The 19,778-nt window shown below is 50.3% G+C and overlaps 1 protein-coding gene across 2 annotated transcripts in view; it reads left to right on the top strand.

The window, feature by feature from the left end:
* Positions 1 to 19,778, top strand: part of LCP2 (lymphocyte cytosolic protein 2) — a 47,410-nt gene that overhangs the window by 14,634 nt on the left and 12,998 nt on the right. Inside the window, exons 6-16 of one of the 2 annotated variants that reach the window (XM_031437772.2) lie at positions 5,928 to 5,993; positions 6,420 to 6,451; positions 6,999 to 7,036; positions 9,787 to 9,985; positions 12,145 to 12,239; positions 14,796 to 14,862; positions 14,963 to 15,046; positions 18,168 to 18,193; positions 18,286 to 18,305; positions 18,399 to 18,509; positions 19,742 to 19,772. In XM_031437772.2, coding sequence (XP_031293632.1) covers positions 5,928 to 5,993; positions 6,420 to 6,451; positions 6,999 to 7,036; positions 9,787 to 9,985; positions 12,145 to 12,239; positions 14,796 to 14,862; positions 14,963 to 15,046; positions 18,168 to 18,193; positions 18,286 to 18,305; positions 18,399 to 18,509; positions 19,742 to 19,772 — 769 coding nt within the window. Of the gene's footprint in view, positions 1 to 5,927; positions 5,994 to 6,419; positions 6,452 to 6,998; positions 7,037 to 9,786; positions 9,986 to 12,144; positions 12,240 to 14,792; positions 14,863 to 14,962; positions 15,047 to 18,167; positions 18,194 to 18,285; positions 18,306 to 18,398; positions 18,510 to 19,741; positions 19,773 to 19,778 lie in introns of both variants that reach the window. The other variant, XM_031437771.2, reaches the window with a different exon arrangement.

Genomic DNA, 19,778 nt, shown 5'->3' with positions numbered 1-19,778 from the left:
GTGAGTGCACCAGGGAGAACACTGAGGGACAACCTGCATCTTGGCTGCAGGGGACTGTAAAAGACGATTTAGAGGAGGGCTCAGCTGGAGGCATGGAACCCAGTTAGAAGATGATGGCTGTGATTCCCCCATGAGGTGGGAGCTTCTCTGAGGCTGTGGCTGTGAAGATGCCGGAAAGAGGAGATTTAATCAGAGCAGTAGAAGGAGAGAGATGAAGAAGGCTCTTTCTGCTGGGAAGATCCTTTTCATCTTAAGACTGAGCTCAGCTGATGTCTGTCTGAAGCGGCTGCCGGTTAGCGCAGAAGGACGGCTATAAATAAACACTCTCGCTGTGGGTGAGGTTGGGGTAGACTATTCCTTTAATTATTTGAAATCTAAAACAACAACTTGGCCTGCAGTAAAATCCCCCTCTGATTTTGAACGTGTGCCCCAGACAAGCTGTGAGGTCTGCCCAGGGAACGTGAAGGGGGAGTGTGGGGAGTGATGGGGAAGGCGTCCAGGGAGGGGCTGGGCTGCCCCGATCGGTGACTCTCAGAGTCACCATCCCTCTTGGCAGAAAGGTGTAATAAGCACCAATTCCAGCTCTACTGCTGTGAGCTCTGCGCCTGGAATGAGTCCTTGACCACCCTCAGTGTCCCAGACTATAAAATGAAGGAATGGGTTACATGAACTGCATGGGCTTGTCCTTTTAAAGGATATTATTTTAGATCTGAACAGGCAGATAGGAGGGCTTTCTGAGTAAAAGGGTAGGCTCCGAGGTCAGACGACACGAGACTCAAATCTTCCATTCCCTAGCTGCGAGTCTGTGGACAAATTATCTGAGTTCCCTGAGCCTCAGCTTCCTCATCTGTAAAATGGACACAATAACAGGACCAACCAAAGGGGAAAGGTGGGGAGGGGGTGTGTGTGGATAAATTGGGAGTTTGGGATTAGCAGATACAAACTACTATATACAGAAAAGCAGAATAGATAAATGACAAGGTCCTACTGTATAGCACAGGGAACTATACTCAATAGCTTGCAATAAACTTTAATGAGAAAGAATATTTATATAACCAAATCACTGTGCTGTACACCAGAAACTAACACACGATTGTAAAACAACTATACTTCAGTTAAAAGGAAAACAGAACCTACCTCAAAGGATCAGTGGCAGAGTTAAGAGGAAATAATGGGGAAATAATAAAACGCACTGAAGACGCGTTGGCTACTCTAACTATTGAATGTGAAATCACAACGAGCACCGTGTCAGACTCTCACTGATTATTTTAACCTGCTGAAGGGGGAGGATTAAAGATCAGAAAGACATAGGCTTTGGAGCGACGGAGATCCAGGCTCTTCTGAGGAGGGCTCTGCCTCCTACCAGCTGTGGGACTCGGGGAAGTCACTTTGACCCTCTGAGCCTCAGTTTCCTCATCTTTGGAAGAGAAAAGAAGGAGCTCCCAGGAGCGGTGGAAGGGGGCGGCCCTGGTGCCATCCTCGATGCGTGTAGACATTCGGTGCTTGTTCCCTTCCCTTGTACACAGGTTCATTTGTCGTGATCATCACCCTTAAGGGTTATGGAAAAGACACTATGTTTATGCACAGCAGACCGAAATAAGATCACACTGCTCTGAATAGATCAGTTTTCTTCCCTGGTGCGTAAAAAAACAAAACAAAACAAAACAAAACAAAACAAAACAAAACAGCATTAGATAGATTTTGTAAGAAGGTAGGTTCTGGCAAGGAAGATTTCTCTGTCTGCGGATATATAGTCACCGTCTCAGGACATGGTTTTTCCCAGAGACAACATGAATACTCTAATGGAGGAGGGTTTTTAAATAAAACTGTGACACCTCTTTTTAGAGGGTCTGGTCTAACACCCATTGTATAGCTGCTCACGATCTGGTTAAATCAGAATACAGGTTGAAATCTGCTGATGCCCATTTGGAGTTTATTTATTTTTTAATGCTGTAAGTTTTGTAATTTAAATCCACAGTGTAACTTAAAAAAAATTAAGGAGAGGGCAGCGAAGGGTTGGTGATGTCAGCAACAATAGGTGCTGGGTGATTGCCTGTTTGGTATGAATGCTCACCGCGCCCATTACCACAGTGCAGTTAGACTGGGAAAGGCTGAGGTCCAATCAGAGAGGTAATGCGGTCATGCCTGTTGACTTGTCTGCCTTCCTGATAAGGCTGCAGCTCTCCTAACAGCAGAGACAGCCTCCTGTCTCATCTGCTCAGTGCCTGCCTGAGGTAGAAGAGACAGCGGAAGAAGAAGGGAGGAAGAATGGAGGGGGGGGCCCAGGGTGAACACAGCACTCATGAGAGACATGCCCAGCCTGCAGCAGAACCGAGGCAGCGGCCGGGTCGGTCCCTCTCCCACTTGCTCCTTCCCTCCCTCATTCATTGGCTCATCCCTGTCCAGGTTCCCTGTCCTCCCCACATGAAAAGTGCCTCCCTTCAACCAGCCGACACTCCTTCTCCCCAGTGGGGCCCAGAACACCTGATTTCCACTCAGCTCCACGCAAAACACCGGCCAAGGGGCCTTTGACAAACACCTCTCCCAGCGCCTTGCTTTCCCTGTTGGTAAACATGGGAATAACTCTTCCTGTCTACTGTACAACATGACCGTGAAGCACAAGTAAAAGGGAACTTGTAAAACTGCTGGGGTGGAGGTCATGGCTGAGAGGCGGGGACGCCGTGCTGTGCCCTCTGATTCTCAGTTCCCCTTCCCATGCATGGTTCCCCACCGAGGTTCGAGCCCTGAGACTGATGTCCTGGCTCCTCCCTGGCTCTTCATGTGACAGGACAGAATTCTGGAAGGCTTAGCTCCATCTCCTCCTTCTCCTCCATCTCCATCCTCCTGTCCTCCCCCATCTCCTCCTCTTCTTCCATCTCCTCCTCCTTTTTAACTTTTTAAAAACAACTCCAAGAATACCAGGAGTGATTTCACAACCTTTTCAGACCATAGGGACCACCCGAGCCACGGGGTGCTCGATGTTACTGCGCCCCAGGCCTCTTCCCTGGAGGTTCTGATGGGTTAAGCCTCCAGCAGCCCTGGTAATGAGTGTTCATAACAGGTGCAACCGTGTGATCCCTGTGGTCGGGCTAGTCAGGGATTCCCTCATCAGGACCAAGCCCCTCATTCTGCTGATGCGCAATCGGGGTCTAGGGACCCCTTGCCTGAGGTCACACAGTGGGCACTATCCTTGGGCAGGATGCTGCAGTCAGACTCAACAAGGCCCCCATCCCACCCCCTGTGCCTTCTAACATCACCACGAGAGGCCTTCAATGAAGGTCAAAGACTAGTCCCCGCACACAGCAAGCCAGGGCTGCAGCCGGGGCCAGAGCCCAGGTCGTGGCAGGGCTCTGTGTGCTGTCTTGGCCTGACTTCCTGTAGCGGGGTTCGCCCCACTTCTGAGGCTAAGGCGAGGCAGTGAGAACTATGTTTACCCGCTGCCCAGCCCCCTCCACCCCTCTCCCTGGTGCTGAGGGCTGCCTGGGGTTTGTGGGGAGGAGGCGGAATGAGTCACCTCCGGCCACTCACTGTCACTTGGTCCTCTGGGGGTGTGGGAGTGGGGGACAACTTCAGAGGTTTGCACACGGATGTAGCAATGACTTCCTGCTTTATCCATCAGCACCGCCGTCCTGTGCACGCGCCCCCCCCACCCAGCAGTGGTCCCAGCTGGCTGGGAAGGTGTGCTCTGAGGGCCCCCAAAGCAGGAGGCCCTGGGAGCCTGCATTTGCTGCAGGCTGGACTGCCGGGCCCGCTCTGTTCTCTCTCAGCAACCTGCTGCTCCTCTGTGGGGGTCTGTGGTTTGACATTTCCTTCCTTCACCACTTAGAGCCCCAGCAGCCTCCAGCCTGGCCGCTAAAGATACTGGTAAAAAAGAGGTACCGCAGAGAGCGCGAGGTCTTTTCAGGATCAAAGCGGCTGCCAAGCCAGTCGGGGGGGCCCCCCCAAACGCTCTGGGGGACTGGGGACGTTGAGGTGCTGCCCAGCACCTGCTTCGTCAGGTCGTTCCTGAGACCTCACCTCCTCACCGAGGCCCGCTCATTTTCGATTGCAACCGCGCGGCACCCACGCGCCCCGGGCCCCTCACCCAGCCCGCACCGCCGCTGCGTGTGCACGCACGGCTCTCACCTCAAATTTCACTTCCTTAAATGTTCACTGTTTACTGCCCGTCCCTCTCCGCTGGCAGGTACGCTCCTGAGTGCAGGCATCCCTGTCTGCTTTGCTCGCCGAGCTCCCAGCAGAGCTCCCGGCACTTAGAAGGCCCTTTAGCGCACGTTGTTGAATGAAGGGGTGACTGAGTTGGGGTCGTGGTGGCTGCAGCCACCAGTGCCTCACCTGGCCAGGGCGCAGGATCCCCTGAGTTCGGCAGGCGCCCCTCCATCGCATGTCAGGGAGGGAAGGAGAGGGCCTCCCACTGGCTTCTCAAAACAATAGCTTAAAGGAAACAGAACCACATTCTTGTGGTGTGATGAGGAGGCCACTGGGAAGCCCCACCCCTGCTTTAAAGCGTCTCCCTAGTGACGTGTGAAATTCCAACAATGACATTGTGATTGAGGATTGAACGCTGCCCTCCTTCCTTCTAGGTCCTCCTAAGCCCCCAGTGTGTTGATTGAAATTCGTTTACCCTGTCATTCTAATGAGTTGAGCAGCAGTTCCCAGGGAGAAGCAGGGAGGAACGGGGGCTAGGGGATGAGGAGGGCAGCAAGAAATGGTGGGTGCCAAGACTGCTTTGGCTAACTCAGCAATTTTTAGGCCAAACTTGTTACCTTGAGGTGGTCACTTAAACAGGAGTGTAGACTCGGGGTCATTCCCAGATGGGCCGCCGGCTCAATGGCTTTCAGCCCCGGGGGACTTCCGGCACACAAGGCAGCAACACAGGATGCCATGTGCTGAAAGCGTGCTGCCCCGGAAATTAGGGAGCCTGGCTTCGGGGGCTGGTCTGTGTCGTGCGGAGAGGGTGGCCTTCATCACGAACCCGCGACTGCAGGCCGGTGCCTTCCTTTGTCCGGGCCTGTGGCCCCATCTGTATAAGGACGCTGGACTAGCTCACCTCTGGGGCTCCACCAGCTGCCCTAAATCTCTAGGGAACGTGAGTCCGTCTACTGTTGAGGGCTCCCTTGGTCACAGCAATGGTGCTAAGGGAGGCTGGAGCCTCTTGTCATTCTGGAGGTCCCAGAGAGCCCACGGAGTGGACGCTTACTGCCAGGGTGTGCCGTGCTGCGCATGGAGGTTTGCACCCAAGGAATAGGAGGTCCTGGCCAAGGATAACCTCTGGCCATGGGTGATTCACGGAGTCTCCCACTCTGCAGGCTGTCCCTGGATCAGGAACACCTCACCAAGTGTGTATAAGAATCCATGTCACCAAGGAGGAGTCAGGGAGTAGAGAATGGAAGGAGATTTCAGGCCAAAGAAGCCCACCTTAGCTGTCGTAAAGAGTTACGCAATGAGCAGCTGGTTCCTCCGAGGCTCTCAGGTGGTTTGAAGATTTCTAGAAGCCAGACATCACCACAGGGACGTCAAACCAAGAGTCAGGGCACCTCAGCTCCAGGAGTACTAACACAACAAAGTACACGGCGGTCATCTCCAGAGCATAAGGCTGCAGGGTTTCCAAGAAGGAGCCACGTGCGAGCTGACGGGTCTTCCCCGGAGGGGCTCTGAGCTAGACCCAGGAGGCTGAGCCAGACACAGAGAGGTTCCTGGGCAGAGGCAGGGACTGGCAGGGAGATGGAGGTGACACGTTCTGGGAGCAAGGGAGGAGCAGTGGCCGCATTGGGTAGGGACTGGCTGGAGGTTGGAGGAGGAGGCGGGTCGAGCTTGGCCCAGTTGCCTGAGGTCACATGGATCAGGGAACTTCAGGGCTCAGTGCGAGGAAGGCTGGGGTGTGGGAGAGATGATGGCTGTGCTACCTCACCAGTCCCTTTGTCTTATAGGATTCTCAGTAAGTTAAGTCAAGAAATCAACAAGAATGAAGAGAGAAGGAGCATTTTCACACGCAAGTGAGTGGGACCGGTGAGGGCCCGGAGTGGCTTTAGTGAAACGCAAGGAATTTGCAAACCCAAGTCTAACCTCTCATGGGAGGTGCGGGACTGGTTTGCCCCATTTTTGATCCACAGCGATCCTTCAGTTCCAGGGGATCCCCGTCTCTGCCCTGCATCCTGCCCCGAGTCTGGGGCAGCCGGGGAACTTCTCCTAGAAAGTCAGGCAGTCACGAGCTCCCAGCCGTGGCACCAACATGGCTTTGGTAGTTTCCAGAATTTTCGGGCGGCCTGGGCTGGGTTGTGGGGCAACAAGAAGAGGGTCCTGGGTGGTGAGACATACCCACATAACCTCCCCAGGGGCTCCTCTTTCAGGGCGGGGCTGAGGAAAGAGGGAGGTCGCCCTACGCCAGTAGGGCCATTAATGCAATGCTGTTTGCCTTGCAGACCCCAAGTCCAGCGGTTTCCCGAGGAGACAGGTGAGTCTCAGGGTGAGAGCGACTGCTTTGGGAGGTGACAGGCACTTCAGTGCTGTCTGCTGGTCCAGACTGAGGGGAGGAGACATGTCACTGTGCCAACACCCGGCTCTGGCCCCTGCTCAGAGGGGACCCTCTGCAGAGACACAGTGAGGGGGTGCATGGAAGAACCGGGGCTTTGACTGAGCACCTGAGCGGAGCCAATCCCACTGCTTCTGAGTCTTTAAAGCAGTTATTCAACTGTTAAACTGCACATCCTGCTAAAAGGCTGAATCAGAAGCTCTAGGGACAGGACCTGGGTACCTGCATATTTTAAAGCAGGTGACCTTTATGCACGGGAAAGGCTGAGAACCCCTGTCTCTGTCTGGTAGAAGGAGCCTTCAGGTAAAACTCCTAGGGCCAGTACTAAATGGTTAACGCCCTGGGAGGGAGGATGAAGGCTGGGGCGGGAGGAGGCAGTGGGGGGGGGCATCCTAGCAGTGGGGGGCTGCTCTGACCGCCCCTCCCGGGGCTTCCTCGGTACTGATGATGGCGTTATCCTCTTCCACAGAAAGCCATGAAGAAGACAACGGGGGCTGGTCATCCTTTGTGAGTATGGGGTGGGCCGTTCATCCACCTTACAGCAGTTTCCGAAGCACTTCTGTAACAAATAAGGAACAAGCATAAATGCCTAAAGCTGCACAAGGCCCCCCCAGAGCCACCCAGGGCTCGGACAACGTGCTCTGTGAAGGCGGGTAGTCAGCTTTTGGGCCTTTTGATCCACAAGGCCTCATCTACCCTCCCTTCTCCCCGCGCAGCACGGGAGCAGCCGTAGACGACACTGGGATGAACGGGCTTGGCTGTGTGCTGACAAGCACAGACGGAGGGCTGGACTTGGCCGTGGGCTTGGGGTGCTGACCACACCGCTACCACCCCCACAGCAGGGCCTTCCCCAAACCCCTCCTCCACATGGTCTACACTAAAGTAGCTTTTCTTATAGACTTAAGTCCCCACACAGAGGGAGAGTTCAGAATTAACTTATTAGCTTTGAAAGACCTCAGGGAAGGTCTGATCCCACTGGGGTTTTGTGTGTGTGTGTGTGTGTGGTTTTTTTGGGTTTTTTTTTTTTTTTGGTAGGGGGAAGTAATTAGGTTTATTTATTTATTCTTGAAGGAGGTACTGGGGATTGAACCCAGGACTTCACACATGCTAAGCATGCACTCAAAACTTGAGTTATACCCTTCCCCCTTATCCAATTGGTTTTTATATTTGAGGGTCCATGGTGACCCCACTGAGAGTCTGACGAATTCTGCATACCCTCTCCCCAGAAAACTGTACAGGTAGTCACTGCACCTGAAGCCGGACTCAGGCTGACTCCATTATGGCTCGTAGCCCTGTCTGCTCATTTTACAGATGAGGCAGCTGACCCACTGGGGACCATGACTTTGTAGAGCCACACAGCTAGCTAGAGGCAGGCCCAGGCTCCCGGTCACCCACCCTCAGTCCAGTAGTCTTTCTGGTAAGCGGCTGCCTCTAGCGCCGTTAGGAAACAGGCACTAAACATCCCTTGTCCTGTTGGGATTCTGGTAAAAGGAAGCATCGAATTTGATAAAAGGAAAAGCTAACTAAGTCTGTGCTTTCTACACAAAAACAAAGGAATATGACAGATACATTCTGTTCTAAAAGGAAAAGAGACGGGACTTGCCCCCAGATGTTTATATTTACTGCCTCTTTGCTGTTGCTTGCCAGGCAGTCCCTCCTGTGCGGGAGCTCAGCCTGAGGCCAGCCTCCCCAGTCTGCTCTGTAAACCAGGAGCCTCCAGTCGCTGCTGGAGACCACACCTGGGGTCTTATCATGGGCCCGCACAACACAGGGCACTAGAGGGATGGGGAGGAGAGAAAGAACCCAATGCTATGACCATTCTATAGCTTGGATAACACATACACAGGGCAGTAGATGATTAGGGACAAAAACACGCATACAAATATAGGAGACAAGTCCCTGGGAGAAAGTAACTGTCATAGAAGCAGAAAGGAAAGGGCTATTGTTGAGAAGGGCTTATGGGGTAAGGCTTGGTGGAAAATCAGGAGCCATGGTGCTGTGGTGTGCGGGCCGAGAAGTGGTAGGACCCCCTGCTGGTCCAGGAGGCAGTCAGCAAGGGCTGGAGAGGCACTGAGGCCACGGCTCTGAAGTCCCATTCACCAGGGGTTCTGTCCCCTGCTCTCAAGGTACAGAACACTGATGGCAGGACGAAGTCTTTTTCAGAGTTCAGGAAGATACTCAACCTCACCCTACCTTCCGATGTTCAAATACATATATATATTCCTCAGTTCAAAAATGAACACAGGCACCTCTCAGTTGAGGACCTTAGACAGTCTTCCCTAAGCCACCTAGCAAAGCTGTCAGGATTTCTAGGCTCTCAGTACATGCCTTTCCTCAGCCTCCCATTGCCTCTTTCCACACTGCTCATGACTCCAGAGGGATGCCCTGGGCGCATTCAGTACCCACCTGGCCTTGGCCTGAGACTGACTGACAAGCCAGGCATCGCTCGGCAGCTGATGCTGCCACCCCTGCCTGGGAAATCATTTCTGTAACTGTCCACTACCACGGGCTGCTTCCCAGGCAATCACCCAGCCCCTCAGGCTTACTTTCCCTGAGACCCACAAAGAAGCACAAGTAAAATACAATAAAAAAAATTTAAAATTTAGAAAGTGTCTCTTCCGGCTGTCGGATGCCATGGACAATAAGCTGTTGTTTCCATATGCTCAACTCTCAGCAGAAAGACTAGCCCAGCCCTGACCATCCCTGCTCGGGCACAACTTAATCTGCCTTCTAATTACCCGGCTTTGCTTATCTGGTTTCCCCATTAGCACTGCCTTAGAGGCTGCACCGGGTCATAGCAGGAGAAATTTTTGAGCGTAGACACCCTGAGAACAGAACTGACAATTAACTAGGTGCATCACAGATGCTCCAGGCGGTTAGTCTTCGTCTTGGCGATGCCTGGAGTAAAAAATGTGTTTACTCAAAACAGCGGGCTGTCACATCCCTCTATTCCAGTGTTCTCCTCATTTCTTCTGCTTTTCTATGTTGTGCAAAAAAAAAAAAAAAATGCAGAGAAAAATACACTTACCTTGTGGTCTGAAGGCCTTGATGGGGGTCCCAAGTCTACATCTTGCTGGCCCTGAGATTTGCACTCCCTGACCTCAGTGTTCTCGTGTGTAAATGGGAGGGACCGTCCTAGTGCTGCCTGCCCCCAAGTGAGTACCACTGGGAGGCTCGGCAGAGGGAGAGCAGGTGTGGGTACGTGGTGTGCCAAGGAGCCTCTACACACCGCACTGTCCCCATCACTGCGTCGGCAGGAAGAAGATGACTATGAAAGTCCCAATGATGATCCTGATGGGGAAGACGATGGTGACTACGAGTCCCCGAATGAGGAGGAAGAGGCGCCGGTGGAAGATGATGCCGATTATGAGCCGCCACCCTCCAATGACGAGGAAGCCCTGCAGAACTCCATCCTGCCTGCCAAGCCTTTCTCCAACTCCAACTCCATGTACATAGGTAAGGGCCCTGGCCGCCCAGCCCCTACTGATGCATGGGGGGACCAACACCCATGCAGCAGAAAGCTTTGTGTGCTGATGCCAGCTCAGCTTCTGAACAGCTGTGTGGCTTTGGGCAAGTCACTCCACCTCTCTGGGCCTCAATTTCCTCATCTGTGAAATAGGATGATAGTAATATTACCGACCACGGGTTTGCTGTGAGAATTATTAATACTGCAGATAAATCACTGCTGGTGGTGGCTAACATCAGCCCTGAACTGCCACTTAAGGGTACTGGCAGTAACTCATTCTGTGTGTCACTGATGCTCAGGAGTCCTTTCCTATTCGTCCCAATCTTTGCCCAATTCACGGTTATGTGGCACTGCTACCTACAGACTGGCAGAATAAATATAATGATACTGGATGTGAGTTGACCATAACTTTAAACATTTTAAACAGTATTTAAGATTTTCATGATCTATCTGTTCCTAGCAACTCATATCTGTCTGCCTCATTCATTCACCTATTCATTCAATCAGCAAAAATTACTGATCTCCTACTGCGAGCCAGGCATCATTCTAAATGGTGAAATGTGAAATCATCCAGAAAGCAGACACAGCCCTTGCCTCACGGGACTTACACTCTAGCAGAGCTGGTGACAGAAAACAGGCACACGCAGCCCTGCATAACAGAGCATCAAGGAGCAAGCCACCACACTGATGAGCAATGCCACAGACATTAGTGTCACTCGTCCTTCAGGCTGTGTAACACTTGGCAATTTTAAAGCCATTTCACAAACACAATCAACACTGCATTCTGTGTTTTGAAGCAGCTTGTGTGAAACGAGCAACAATGATCAAGTTTGTTTCATATACAGGGAAACTGAGGCCCAGAGAAGAAATAGATAACCAAGCTGCTGAGTGCCTGGTATGTGCCAGTTATGAGCATACAAAATGAACAGGACAGGAGACAGTCCTCACCGTAGAAAATTCATAGTCCAGTGGGTGACAAATGAGTCACCAAATGATTTAGTTAAACCGTGATAGGTACTCAGGAAGACAAGTGCAGGAAATGAGGCTGGGGTGTGTGCCTAGTCTGCATCCCTGAGGACAGGACAGTAAGCTGAAACTTAAAAGATGCGTAGGAGTTGGCTAAGTGAGGGCAGCTGTGGGAAGGGAAGAGCATTCTAACCAGTCGAAATGGCCATGCAAAGGCCCTGGGGCTCGAAGGAGCATGACAGGTCGGAGGAGCTGAGAGATGGCCAGTGGTATGAGATATGCAGGGGTATGAGATGAGACCAGGCTTGCGGGGTTCTGAACCCGACTTTCTATGAAAGAGGGCTGCCTCCCCAGGGCTGGGACTAGGCGGGGACAAAACAGGCCCCCAGGGGACAAAACAGGCCCCCAGGGCACAAAAGGGCAAGGAGGCCCCTTCTCACAGCCCCAGGCTGGCCTTTCCCTGTCAGAGGGGCGGGACACTGCCGGCCTTCAGCCTGGCCTGGGGATACTTCTGTGATGCTCAGAGTAATGTGAGTTTCGGTGAAGTCTGTGCTTTGGTGACCAGCTCCTCCCTTTAAGGGAGGAGGGAGGGGGAGGACAGCCCAGAGCATTTATGAGGGGAAGGTAGGGGACCTCGAGCAGGACCCTCCTGAGCCATGACAGTGGACGTTACTTTGCCCAGGCAGCTGGGTGTGCCTGTGTGTGTGTGTGTGCGGGTGCGCACATGTCTGCACGTCCATGTGCATTTGTGCGTCTGTATACGTGGGGGCATGTGTATGTTTACAATTTGTCTGAAAACACTCCCTTGAGATATTAGCTGAGCTAATTACCAAGAGGCCTTTTTTCACACCTTCATCAGCAAAACCTCTGCTAAATACCCATTCCCCAGAGGTGAGGTGAGAGTTGCTCCTAAGTGGAAGGTAAGACAACCCGGGCAGCTGCAGAGAAGGCAAGGGGCCAAGGACTCCCCACCCCTTGAAGGACCCAGGTGTGGACATATCTCCGGCCTGGGCTGGCCTTGGTGGTGGTGGCGGGGGGAGGGTTGGGGGATCCGGTGTCCTCGGAGCTGGGAGATGAGGCGAGCAGGCGCTGGATGGGTTCCTGGAGAGCCCTGGGGGCGGCCCACAAGCGCTGCCAGATGCAGCGTTCCTCTTTTCACGTGAATGCCCTTGCGTTTCCACAGACCGGCCCCCCTCCGGGAAAGCGCAGCAGCCGCCCGTGCCCCCCCAGAGGCCGATGGCCGCCCTGCCACCTCCGCCCTCCGGCCGGACTCACACGGTAGGCTCCGCGCTTCCTGTTAACGCACTTCGGGTCCGCGGGATGGTATCCTCTGCAGAGAGAACGGAACAACGGTCATCTTTACCCAGTTTTAGCCAATTGGAAAAAAATCTATGCAGGCTGGGAAAATGCAGACCCAAGTACTCACAGTGGGCTTTTTGGGGGGTGAAATATTGGTGATTTTTAAACATAACGCTTTTATCATCGGTATTTTTTCTTTACCACAAAAGATATAAACTACTTCTATAGCAAAAGTCCCCTTCTAATATTTATTGTGTTATTACGTCCTACTTTTTAAGTAAGTGAAAACTGTAAAATAAACTAAGAGGACCAAGTAAATCGGTCCCAAACCACCTGCAAAGAGACTTGCGCCACCTGCTGGCCAACTCCTGAAATTCCACGGACAAAAGATCTGAGACCAAAGCGTGTTCACACTGTGAACCCAGGGAGGAAGCAAACCCCCTTTCCTCTTAATTTACTTTATTTTACTTTTGGAGGGGGGGAGATCACTAGGTCTACTTGTTTATTTAGTATAAGTTTTTTTTTAATGGAGATACTGGGGATTGAACCCAGAACCTTATGCATGCTAAGCATGTGCTCTACCTCTGAGCTATACTCTCCCCTCCATTGTTTCTCTTTCTTCAAGCTTACAGTCTCAGGCCCTGTGGGTCTAAATACAGGCACACCTCATTTTACTGCATTTCGCTTTACTGCGCTTCCCAGATACTGCATTTTTTACAAACTGAAGATTTGTGGCAACCCTACCTTGTCAGATGATGGTTAACATTTTTTAGCAATATTTTAAAATTAAGATACCTCCATTGTTTTATTAGACATAATGCTACCGCACACTTAATGGACTGCAGTATAGTATAAATGTAACTTCTATATTTACTGAGAAATCAAAAAAATTGTGTAGCTGGTGTTGATGAAAATTTAACTAACCATCAAACTAAGAAGAAAAAAAGAGAATTTTATTCGAGCCAAACTGAGGATTGTAACCTGGGAGACAAACTCACAGAAGCTCTGAGAACTGCTCCACTGGTCAGGAACTAGAGATGCAGTTTCGTACACCTTTGAGACAAAGAATTATGTATCATACTGACAGGTTAACATTATACACAAAGTTAATCAGAGATGTTTTGGTCAGGTGTGCATGTACAGAGTGAGCCTTTAGGTCAATCGACCCCCTGGCAGGATGAGAAAGAAATAATAAACTTAAAAATCACAATGCTGGCATCAGAAGAAAGGGAGTGTTTTTCTCCAAGTTTGTTTACATCCTCCTGCCATGAGGAGGTCTGGTTAATGGATACGGCAGATGCACATTACACATTGGGGAAGGCCCGTCACAAATGGGTGCATGCTATGTGTGTTTCAATTCTGACTTAGTCTGATTGTCCCGCCCGAGGGAAATTTATGATTTTTTCTCATCACTAGCCTTATTTTGATTTTTGCTTTATTGCGGTAGTCTGGAACCAAGCCCACAGTGTCTCTGAGGTGTGTTTGTATCCAGAGAGACCCCGAGAAGTTCAGGCTCAGGAGTCAATAGCTGGAGGTGTGTTCCCGTCACAAGGGACCAGAGCAGTGTGACAGCTGTGCTGAATGCCAAGTGTCAGGGCTGGAAGGGGGGAGACGACGTCTTTTTCTTCCCCTGAGCTCAGAATCCAGATCACACCACGGTTGGGATCCCCCATCTAAGAACAGACGGCTCCCTCCTGCTTGTGCAGCTTTATTACAAAGGGGGCTCACGGAGCTGAATTTATCTATACACACGTTTTGCTTTTGAAACCTGAAGGCCTTCACCTCACCCTTGGGATGCAGAATTCGTTCATTCAATCGGCACATACATATTGAACAGCAGTGCCCAGCAGTGTCCCAGCTGCTGGCAACAGAGCGTGAACAAGACAGATAAGGTCCCTGCTCTCATGAAGTTTTGATTTGGGTTAGAGGGAGATGGATAACAGACAAGAAAAGAGGTGTAGAAACAAGATCACTGGAGTAGTAATGTGTGGTCAGGGAGACAGAAGACCAGAGGACAAGGTGGGTGGGGAGGTAACACTGAGTTGGACAGAAGGAGCCAGTTGTGGCAAGAGCTGGGAAAAGAACATTCCAGGCAGAGGAAAACACAAGAACAGAGATGCCCAAAGAGGGCATGAGCTTGAGATGTTGCAGGAACTGCAAGAAGAGACATGGTGAGAGCCCACGTGCAGGGGAGAGAGGAGCATAAAAAGGTGCTGGGAGGGTGGACAGGAGCCAGCTCAGGCAGGCCCTGCAGACCATGATGAGTTTTCATTTTGTTCCAATTGTGGCACAAGCCACTACAAAGCTTGGCAGGGGAGTGGCATGCAGAAAATACCTTGAGAAAATAGTCTCACAGAGTATGGAACAGGGATCCCAGACAGCAGGCCACTGTTTGGGTGAGAATTGCTACGTGTGTGGATGGAACAGAGATGGAGAAAAGTGAACAGATGCAGACATATGTCGGGGGATGAAAGCCCCCAGGGCTTGCGGATGTGTTGGAAATTCTTCCTAACACATGGATTTCTTTTAAAGCAGCCGCTACCCCAACCCCAGCCCAACCATGAAGAGCCTAGCAGAAGTAGAAACCAGAAAACGGCAAAGCGTAAGTCCAGGGGCCACCCTCTCTTGCCCACCAGCCCACCCGCCTCCCTCCCCCAGCCAACTGCTTTCTTTGGATTGACTTCTGTCTCTTTCCCTTCCAGTCCCTGCTCCTTCCATAGACAGAAGCACGAAACCACCCCTAGATCGTTCTTTAGCTCCGTTTGACAGAGAGCCCTTCATGCCAGGTTGGTATCTTTCATGTTTGATGCATAGTAATAGTGGCCAGCATTTATAGAGTGCTTACTGCATGCTTTTCACAGGCACTAGCTCATTTAACTAGCGCCACAGTCCTATGAAGCGGGGACTATTAGAATCATCCTCATTGTGCAGATGAGGAAACTGAGGCATGAAGAGGTAACTTCCCAAGGTCACTCAGCTACCAAGTGATGGGGTTGGAGACTCAAACCCAGAGCAGCCTGATGCAGACCTGGATGCATTAGCCAGATGCAGGGCCTTCTCCACGGGTGCGATCTGTGTACACACATCCATCCCATCATCCTCCTGGAGGATAATGGGGGAGGCGTCTGGGCTAAGAGGCAAGAGGCCTGGGAGAGCTGCTGTCTGCTGCCTTGGCTGCTGCTCAGCAGCTCACTGACCAGTGAGGGATGTTGCTTTTTCAGACTCCTCATTTGTAAGGTGGGTGCTCTGTAATGAGAAAATGCCTTATAAAACTTTAAGGCGCTGTTCAGATGTCAGAGTTGTCTTTTGTTGTGTGTGTGCGCGGTTGACCAAACTGTGGGTATATCACAGTCCTTTTCCTCCCGAATTGGCCCAGAGTATTCTTAGATTGCAGTTAACCACTGCATAAAGCTATTTTCAACTCAATTCTGAAACTTACCTACGATTTATTGAGCACCTACTATGGGGCAAATGCTTTATACACCACAGATAAGTTATAGTCATGCTTCATTATCTGTGAGGGGGATCAGTGCCAGGACCCCAGTGGATATCAAAATCTGGGGATGCTCAAGTCCCTTATATAAAAATGGTCTAGGATTTGCATACAACCTGCGAACATCCTCCTGTGTGCTTTAAATCATCTCTAGATTACTTGTAATACCCGATACAATATAAATGCTATGCAAATAGTCATAAATACAGTGTAAATACACGTACACAGTTATCAGGGCATGGCAAATTCAAGTTTTGCTTTTTGGAACTTCCTGGAATTTTTTCTAAATGTTTTCAGTTGAGGTTGATTGGATTTGTGAGTGTGGAACCTCAGGACAAGAGTTATCTTCATCTCTACATTATCTCCAACGCTCACACCAACCCAGCAAAGGAGGCACACTATTATCCCCACTTTGCATATGATAAAACTGAGGCTCAGAGAGCTTAAATAATTTCCCCAAATGTGCGTAACTAGGTGCAGGATTTGAACCCATGTCTTTCCGACTTCAGAGTGGGTGCCGTTTTCTACCACATCACGCGGCAGTAGGAGACCCTGGATTTTCCTTGCTGTGCACTAGGGGGTTCTGGGGAAGGAGCCCTGAGCTTTGAAGGACAAGGAGCCTGGAGCCCCAGCTCCACCCCTGCCCTTCCTCAGCTACGTGGTGAGCAGGACATTCAGCCTGTGCGGTCTCGGTCTCCACTTCTGTTGGCAAAATGACTTTCAGTTCTTGGATCTGAGGCTACGTGCTTGCTGCTGTTTCCTTGAACTGCATCACAGCTCTGCTGACTCACGCAAAGTTATGTCGGCTATGTACGTTTAAAATGGCCTGCTGTGGAGGGCTGGACAAATCACGTCAAATCAAAGTGAAGACAGAGAGATTCGACTTCAAATTCCAGCCCTGCTAACTCACATGAGTCGAAGCATCAGAAAAGTGGAATCTTGACGTCAAACCCTTCAGGGTCACTTCCTGAACAAAAGTTATCCTTTCTAAAGACTTTTTTTCTTTTTCAAGACACCTTTTCTTGACAATACCAGCTCCACCCTTGAATTACTCCCTTACCCATGATGCTATGGGAGAACTAACCTCTTACAATACTCAGACTCTTATCAGGAGACTCCTAACATGCCCAGAGAATATGCATAAACCAGCAGATGTCTTTAAAAGAAACTCTATTCAGGCCTAATGATATAAATCTATATTTTCTGGCCAGCCCTCTAAAGTAGGGTTTCCACCCAAAACCAAAGTTTTATAAACGAACATTTTTCTATGCCACTCAAACCCTCTCCCGCTAAGCAGTGAGCTCTTCCCAGTGGGACACGATTCTTAGGACTGACTTATCATGGGCCTGGCATGTGCTCAGTCTTTAAAGAATGAATCATGTTGTGAAAGTGCAACCCCAGGCACGTGTATCGCCCCTCACCTTAGGGTGTTAACTGTGCCGGCAGGTCAGGAGAGGGGAAGAAAGAGGTGCTATCTAATGACTGTCAGCACCCCTGGGTCATGTGCCTGACCCTGCGTGTATACTGTCACCTGGTCCTTACAGCAAACCTATGTGGTTTTAACCTATAACCCCCATTTTACAGGTGGGGAAACTGAGACTCAAAGACTTTAAGTAACTTGCTCAAAGTCGTACAGGACTTGCTTCTAGACCTGGTTGAATCCAGTTAACTAATACCTTTATTACATTGAAGACATAAGACATATCTACTTTATGGGACCTCCGACAGAATAAAAAATACATTGCTCTGAATAACTTTGCAATGCAGAGTTCTCAGGTACACCAAGGATTTCTTCAGGGGGCCTGCATGTCATCTGTTCTGAGAGAAAAGTAAAAGAAAGAGAGAGAAAGAGAGAAGGAAAGAAAGGGAAAAAAAAAAAGGGAAAGACTAACAAACCCAAAACATGATTTGCAACCTGCCAGAAGAATCTTCTGAAACTCTCTCCTCCAAGTTAGGAAATTTTCCAGAAACTAAGTGTAATGCCTGACACAGCGTCAAGTGTACCCCAGGATTAAAGGACAGTTGACCCCTCCACGGCAAATGGATTTGTTTCAGACACGAAAATAAGGATGAACAGAGAAACTCTTGACCAATGAAAGCATCAACTCCCAAGAAGGCATTAATCCTTTTTATCATCAATTACATGCAATAAAATGTTGCAGAGAAGCACAGAACCCACAACACTGTTCGTATGCACACAACACGTGCGATCCTTGGGCAAAGTCACTTAATTTGTTTGAGTCTATGAAATTAGGTGCTGTGTGAGGGACCCTTGTGTGTCTAAAGTCTGACTCCTCAGTGCTTAAACCAAGTCAGCCGTCCAAGGGCTCAGATTCAGTTTCATCAAACAGTGTTTTAACGCCTCGCGCTTGGCTGTTAAACTCAAGGCCTGTCTGCTGTTCTGTCGTTTACAGGAAAGAAACCAGTGATTCCTGAAAAGGTAAGCTTTCACCTTGTTTTGCTTTGTTTTGTTTTGGTTTTTGCTCCATTTTGTCTCATCTCACTCACCCATCTTCCCTCCTGTCTTTGCAGCCCTCGACCCCAGCGGGAAGGTGAGCGGCTCTGGTGCGTCTGCGGGAGGGGACGTGGCACATGCTGTAAAGCTCCGGTTTGTTTCTCACACACCCTTTCTCTCAACTCTGCAGGCCTCTCGGGGAGAATTTACCCAAGATACAGAAGCCCCCGTTACCACCAGCCTTGGAAAGGCTCGACAGAGGCAGCAGCCCCCTGCCGGGGAAGAAGCCACCTGTGCCAAAGTAACTGCCTTCTGTCGCCCGCGCGGGTCGTGCAGAGGGGGTGATGTGAACTCCCGCCTGGGAGTAGTTGGTTCCGCGCAGGGACTGAAGACCAGGACACTCCCGGGTGGGGGTGGGCCTGTTTGCTGCTGGGGTTTGCGTCCAGGTTCTCAGCCTGGACATAAAGTGCCTGGGTCCCTTTGAAGGACGTGGTGGTCCAGCACAGAGAGGCGCAGAGAGATGCTTCCCCGGGGAAGAGACCTTCTTCTCAACCAGTCAGATTTTTGGATGCATTTTCCTTCCATCATGAGGCATAGGAACTGTACCTACCATTTTATATTTCCATCCAGGCAGCGGAGGGGGTACCACTGGTTACTCCAAGTGTCTATTTTTAACTTTACAGTCTTTTGGGGCCTATTCGCCAAATGGCACAAATGTACCTGGGGTCAGGCCCAACCCAGCTTCTTATGAAGGACAAAACCAAGGCTTCCATTGATCTCATCGGTACAATCAGGATTCATAGCTACAGCCCTTGCTTGGCTAGTGTGAGGACTCAATCAGGGCCAGGGCGAGGGTGTACCAGTAAAACCTCAGTAATAGAGTTAATATTTTAATGGAATATTCCAAAAAAAAAAAGAATGCAAAAAGTATCATAATGAACAAAACATCCAATTTTAACTAAACGCAGGATGAGGGCATGAGAAGCATCTGACAGATGTAAGGAGAACACGGTGTGGGCCCAGGCGGACAGCTGCCCGCTGCAGCTCCAAGGCTGCTGTCACCAAGTCTGTCTGACCGGCTCGTGCATCTGGGGAATGTCCCAAAGCAGCAGCATTTCCCAGCTGTCTTCCTTTCACACAGAGGTTGAGCCCCGAGATGGCTGTTTTAAAGCCTCAGCGAAGGAGAATGTTGCCTAAAATGTTTTTGTTTGCTTGGAGAAACAGCTACTCAGTGAAATTTAATAGCTACTAAAGAGTTAGTTTGCTAACTAAATGTTTTTTTTTATCTTTAATGTAATTATTTGCTGCAGTAGCTAAATAGAGTAAAGGTTTGCCTAGCTCAGCTCACAACGACAGATCACTGAGTCACCACACCTCCCTCTCCTCTGCTCTCCTGCTTGGTTTTTTTTTTTTTCCTCCCATTTTATCACAGCTCAGTGGGTTTGATTTCTCATTATTAGATTAAGTGAAGCTGTCTATATTCTTTGAAACGCTTTATGCTCAGTTCTTTTTCTTTGCCCTGATTCATTTCAGGCACGGATGGGGACCAGACAGAAGAGAAAATGTAAGT

This window comes from Camelus dromedarius, chromosome 27, assembly GCF_036321535.1.
Source record: "Camelus dromedarius isolate mCamDro1 chromosome 27, mCamDro1.pat, whole genome shotgun sequence".
Classification (NCBI taxonomy): Eukaryota; Metazoa; Chordata; class Mammalia; order Artiodactyla; family Camelidae; genus Camelus; species Camelus dromedarius.
The sequence above is the reverse complement of the archived record's forward strand: the minus strand, read 5'-3'. Positions and strand labels throughout refer to the sequence as shown.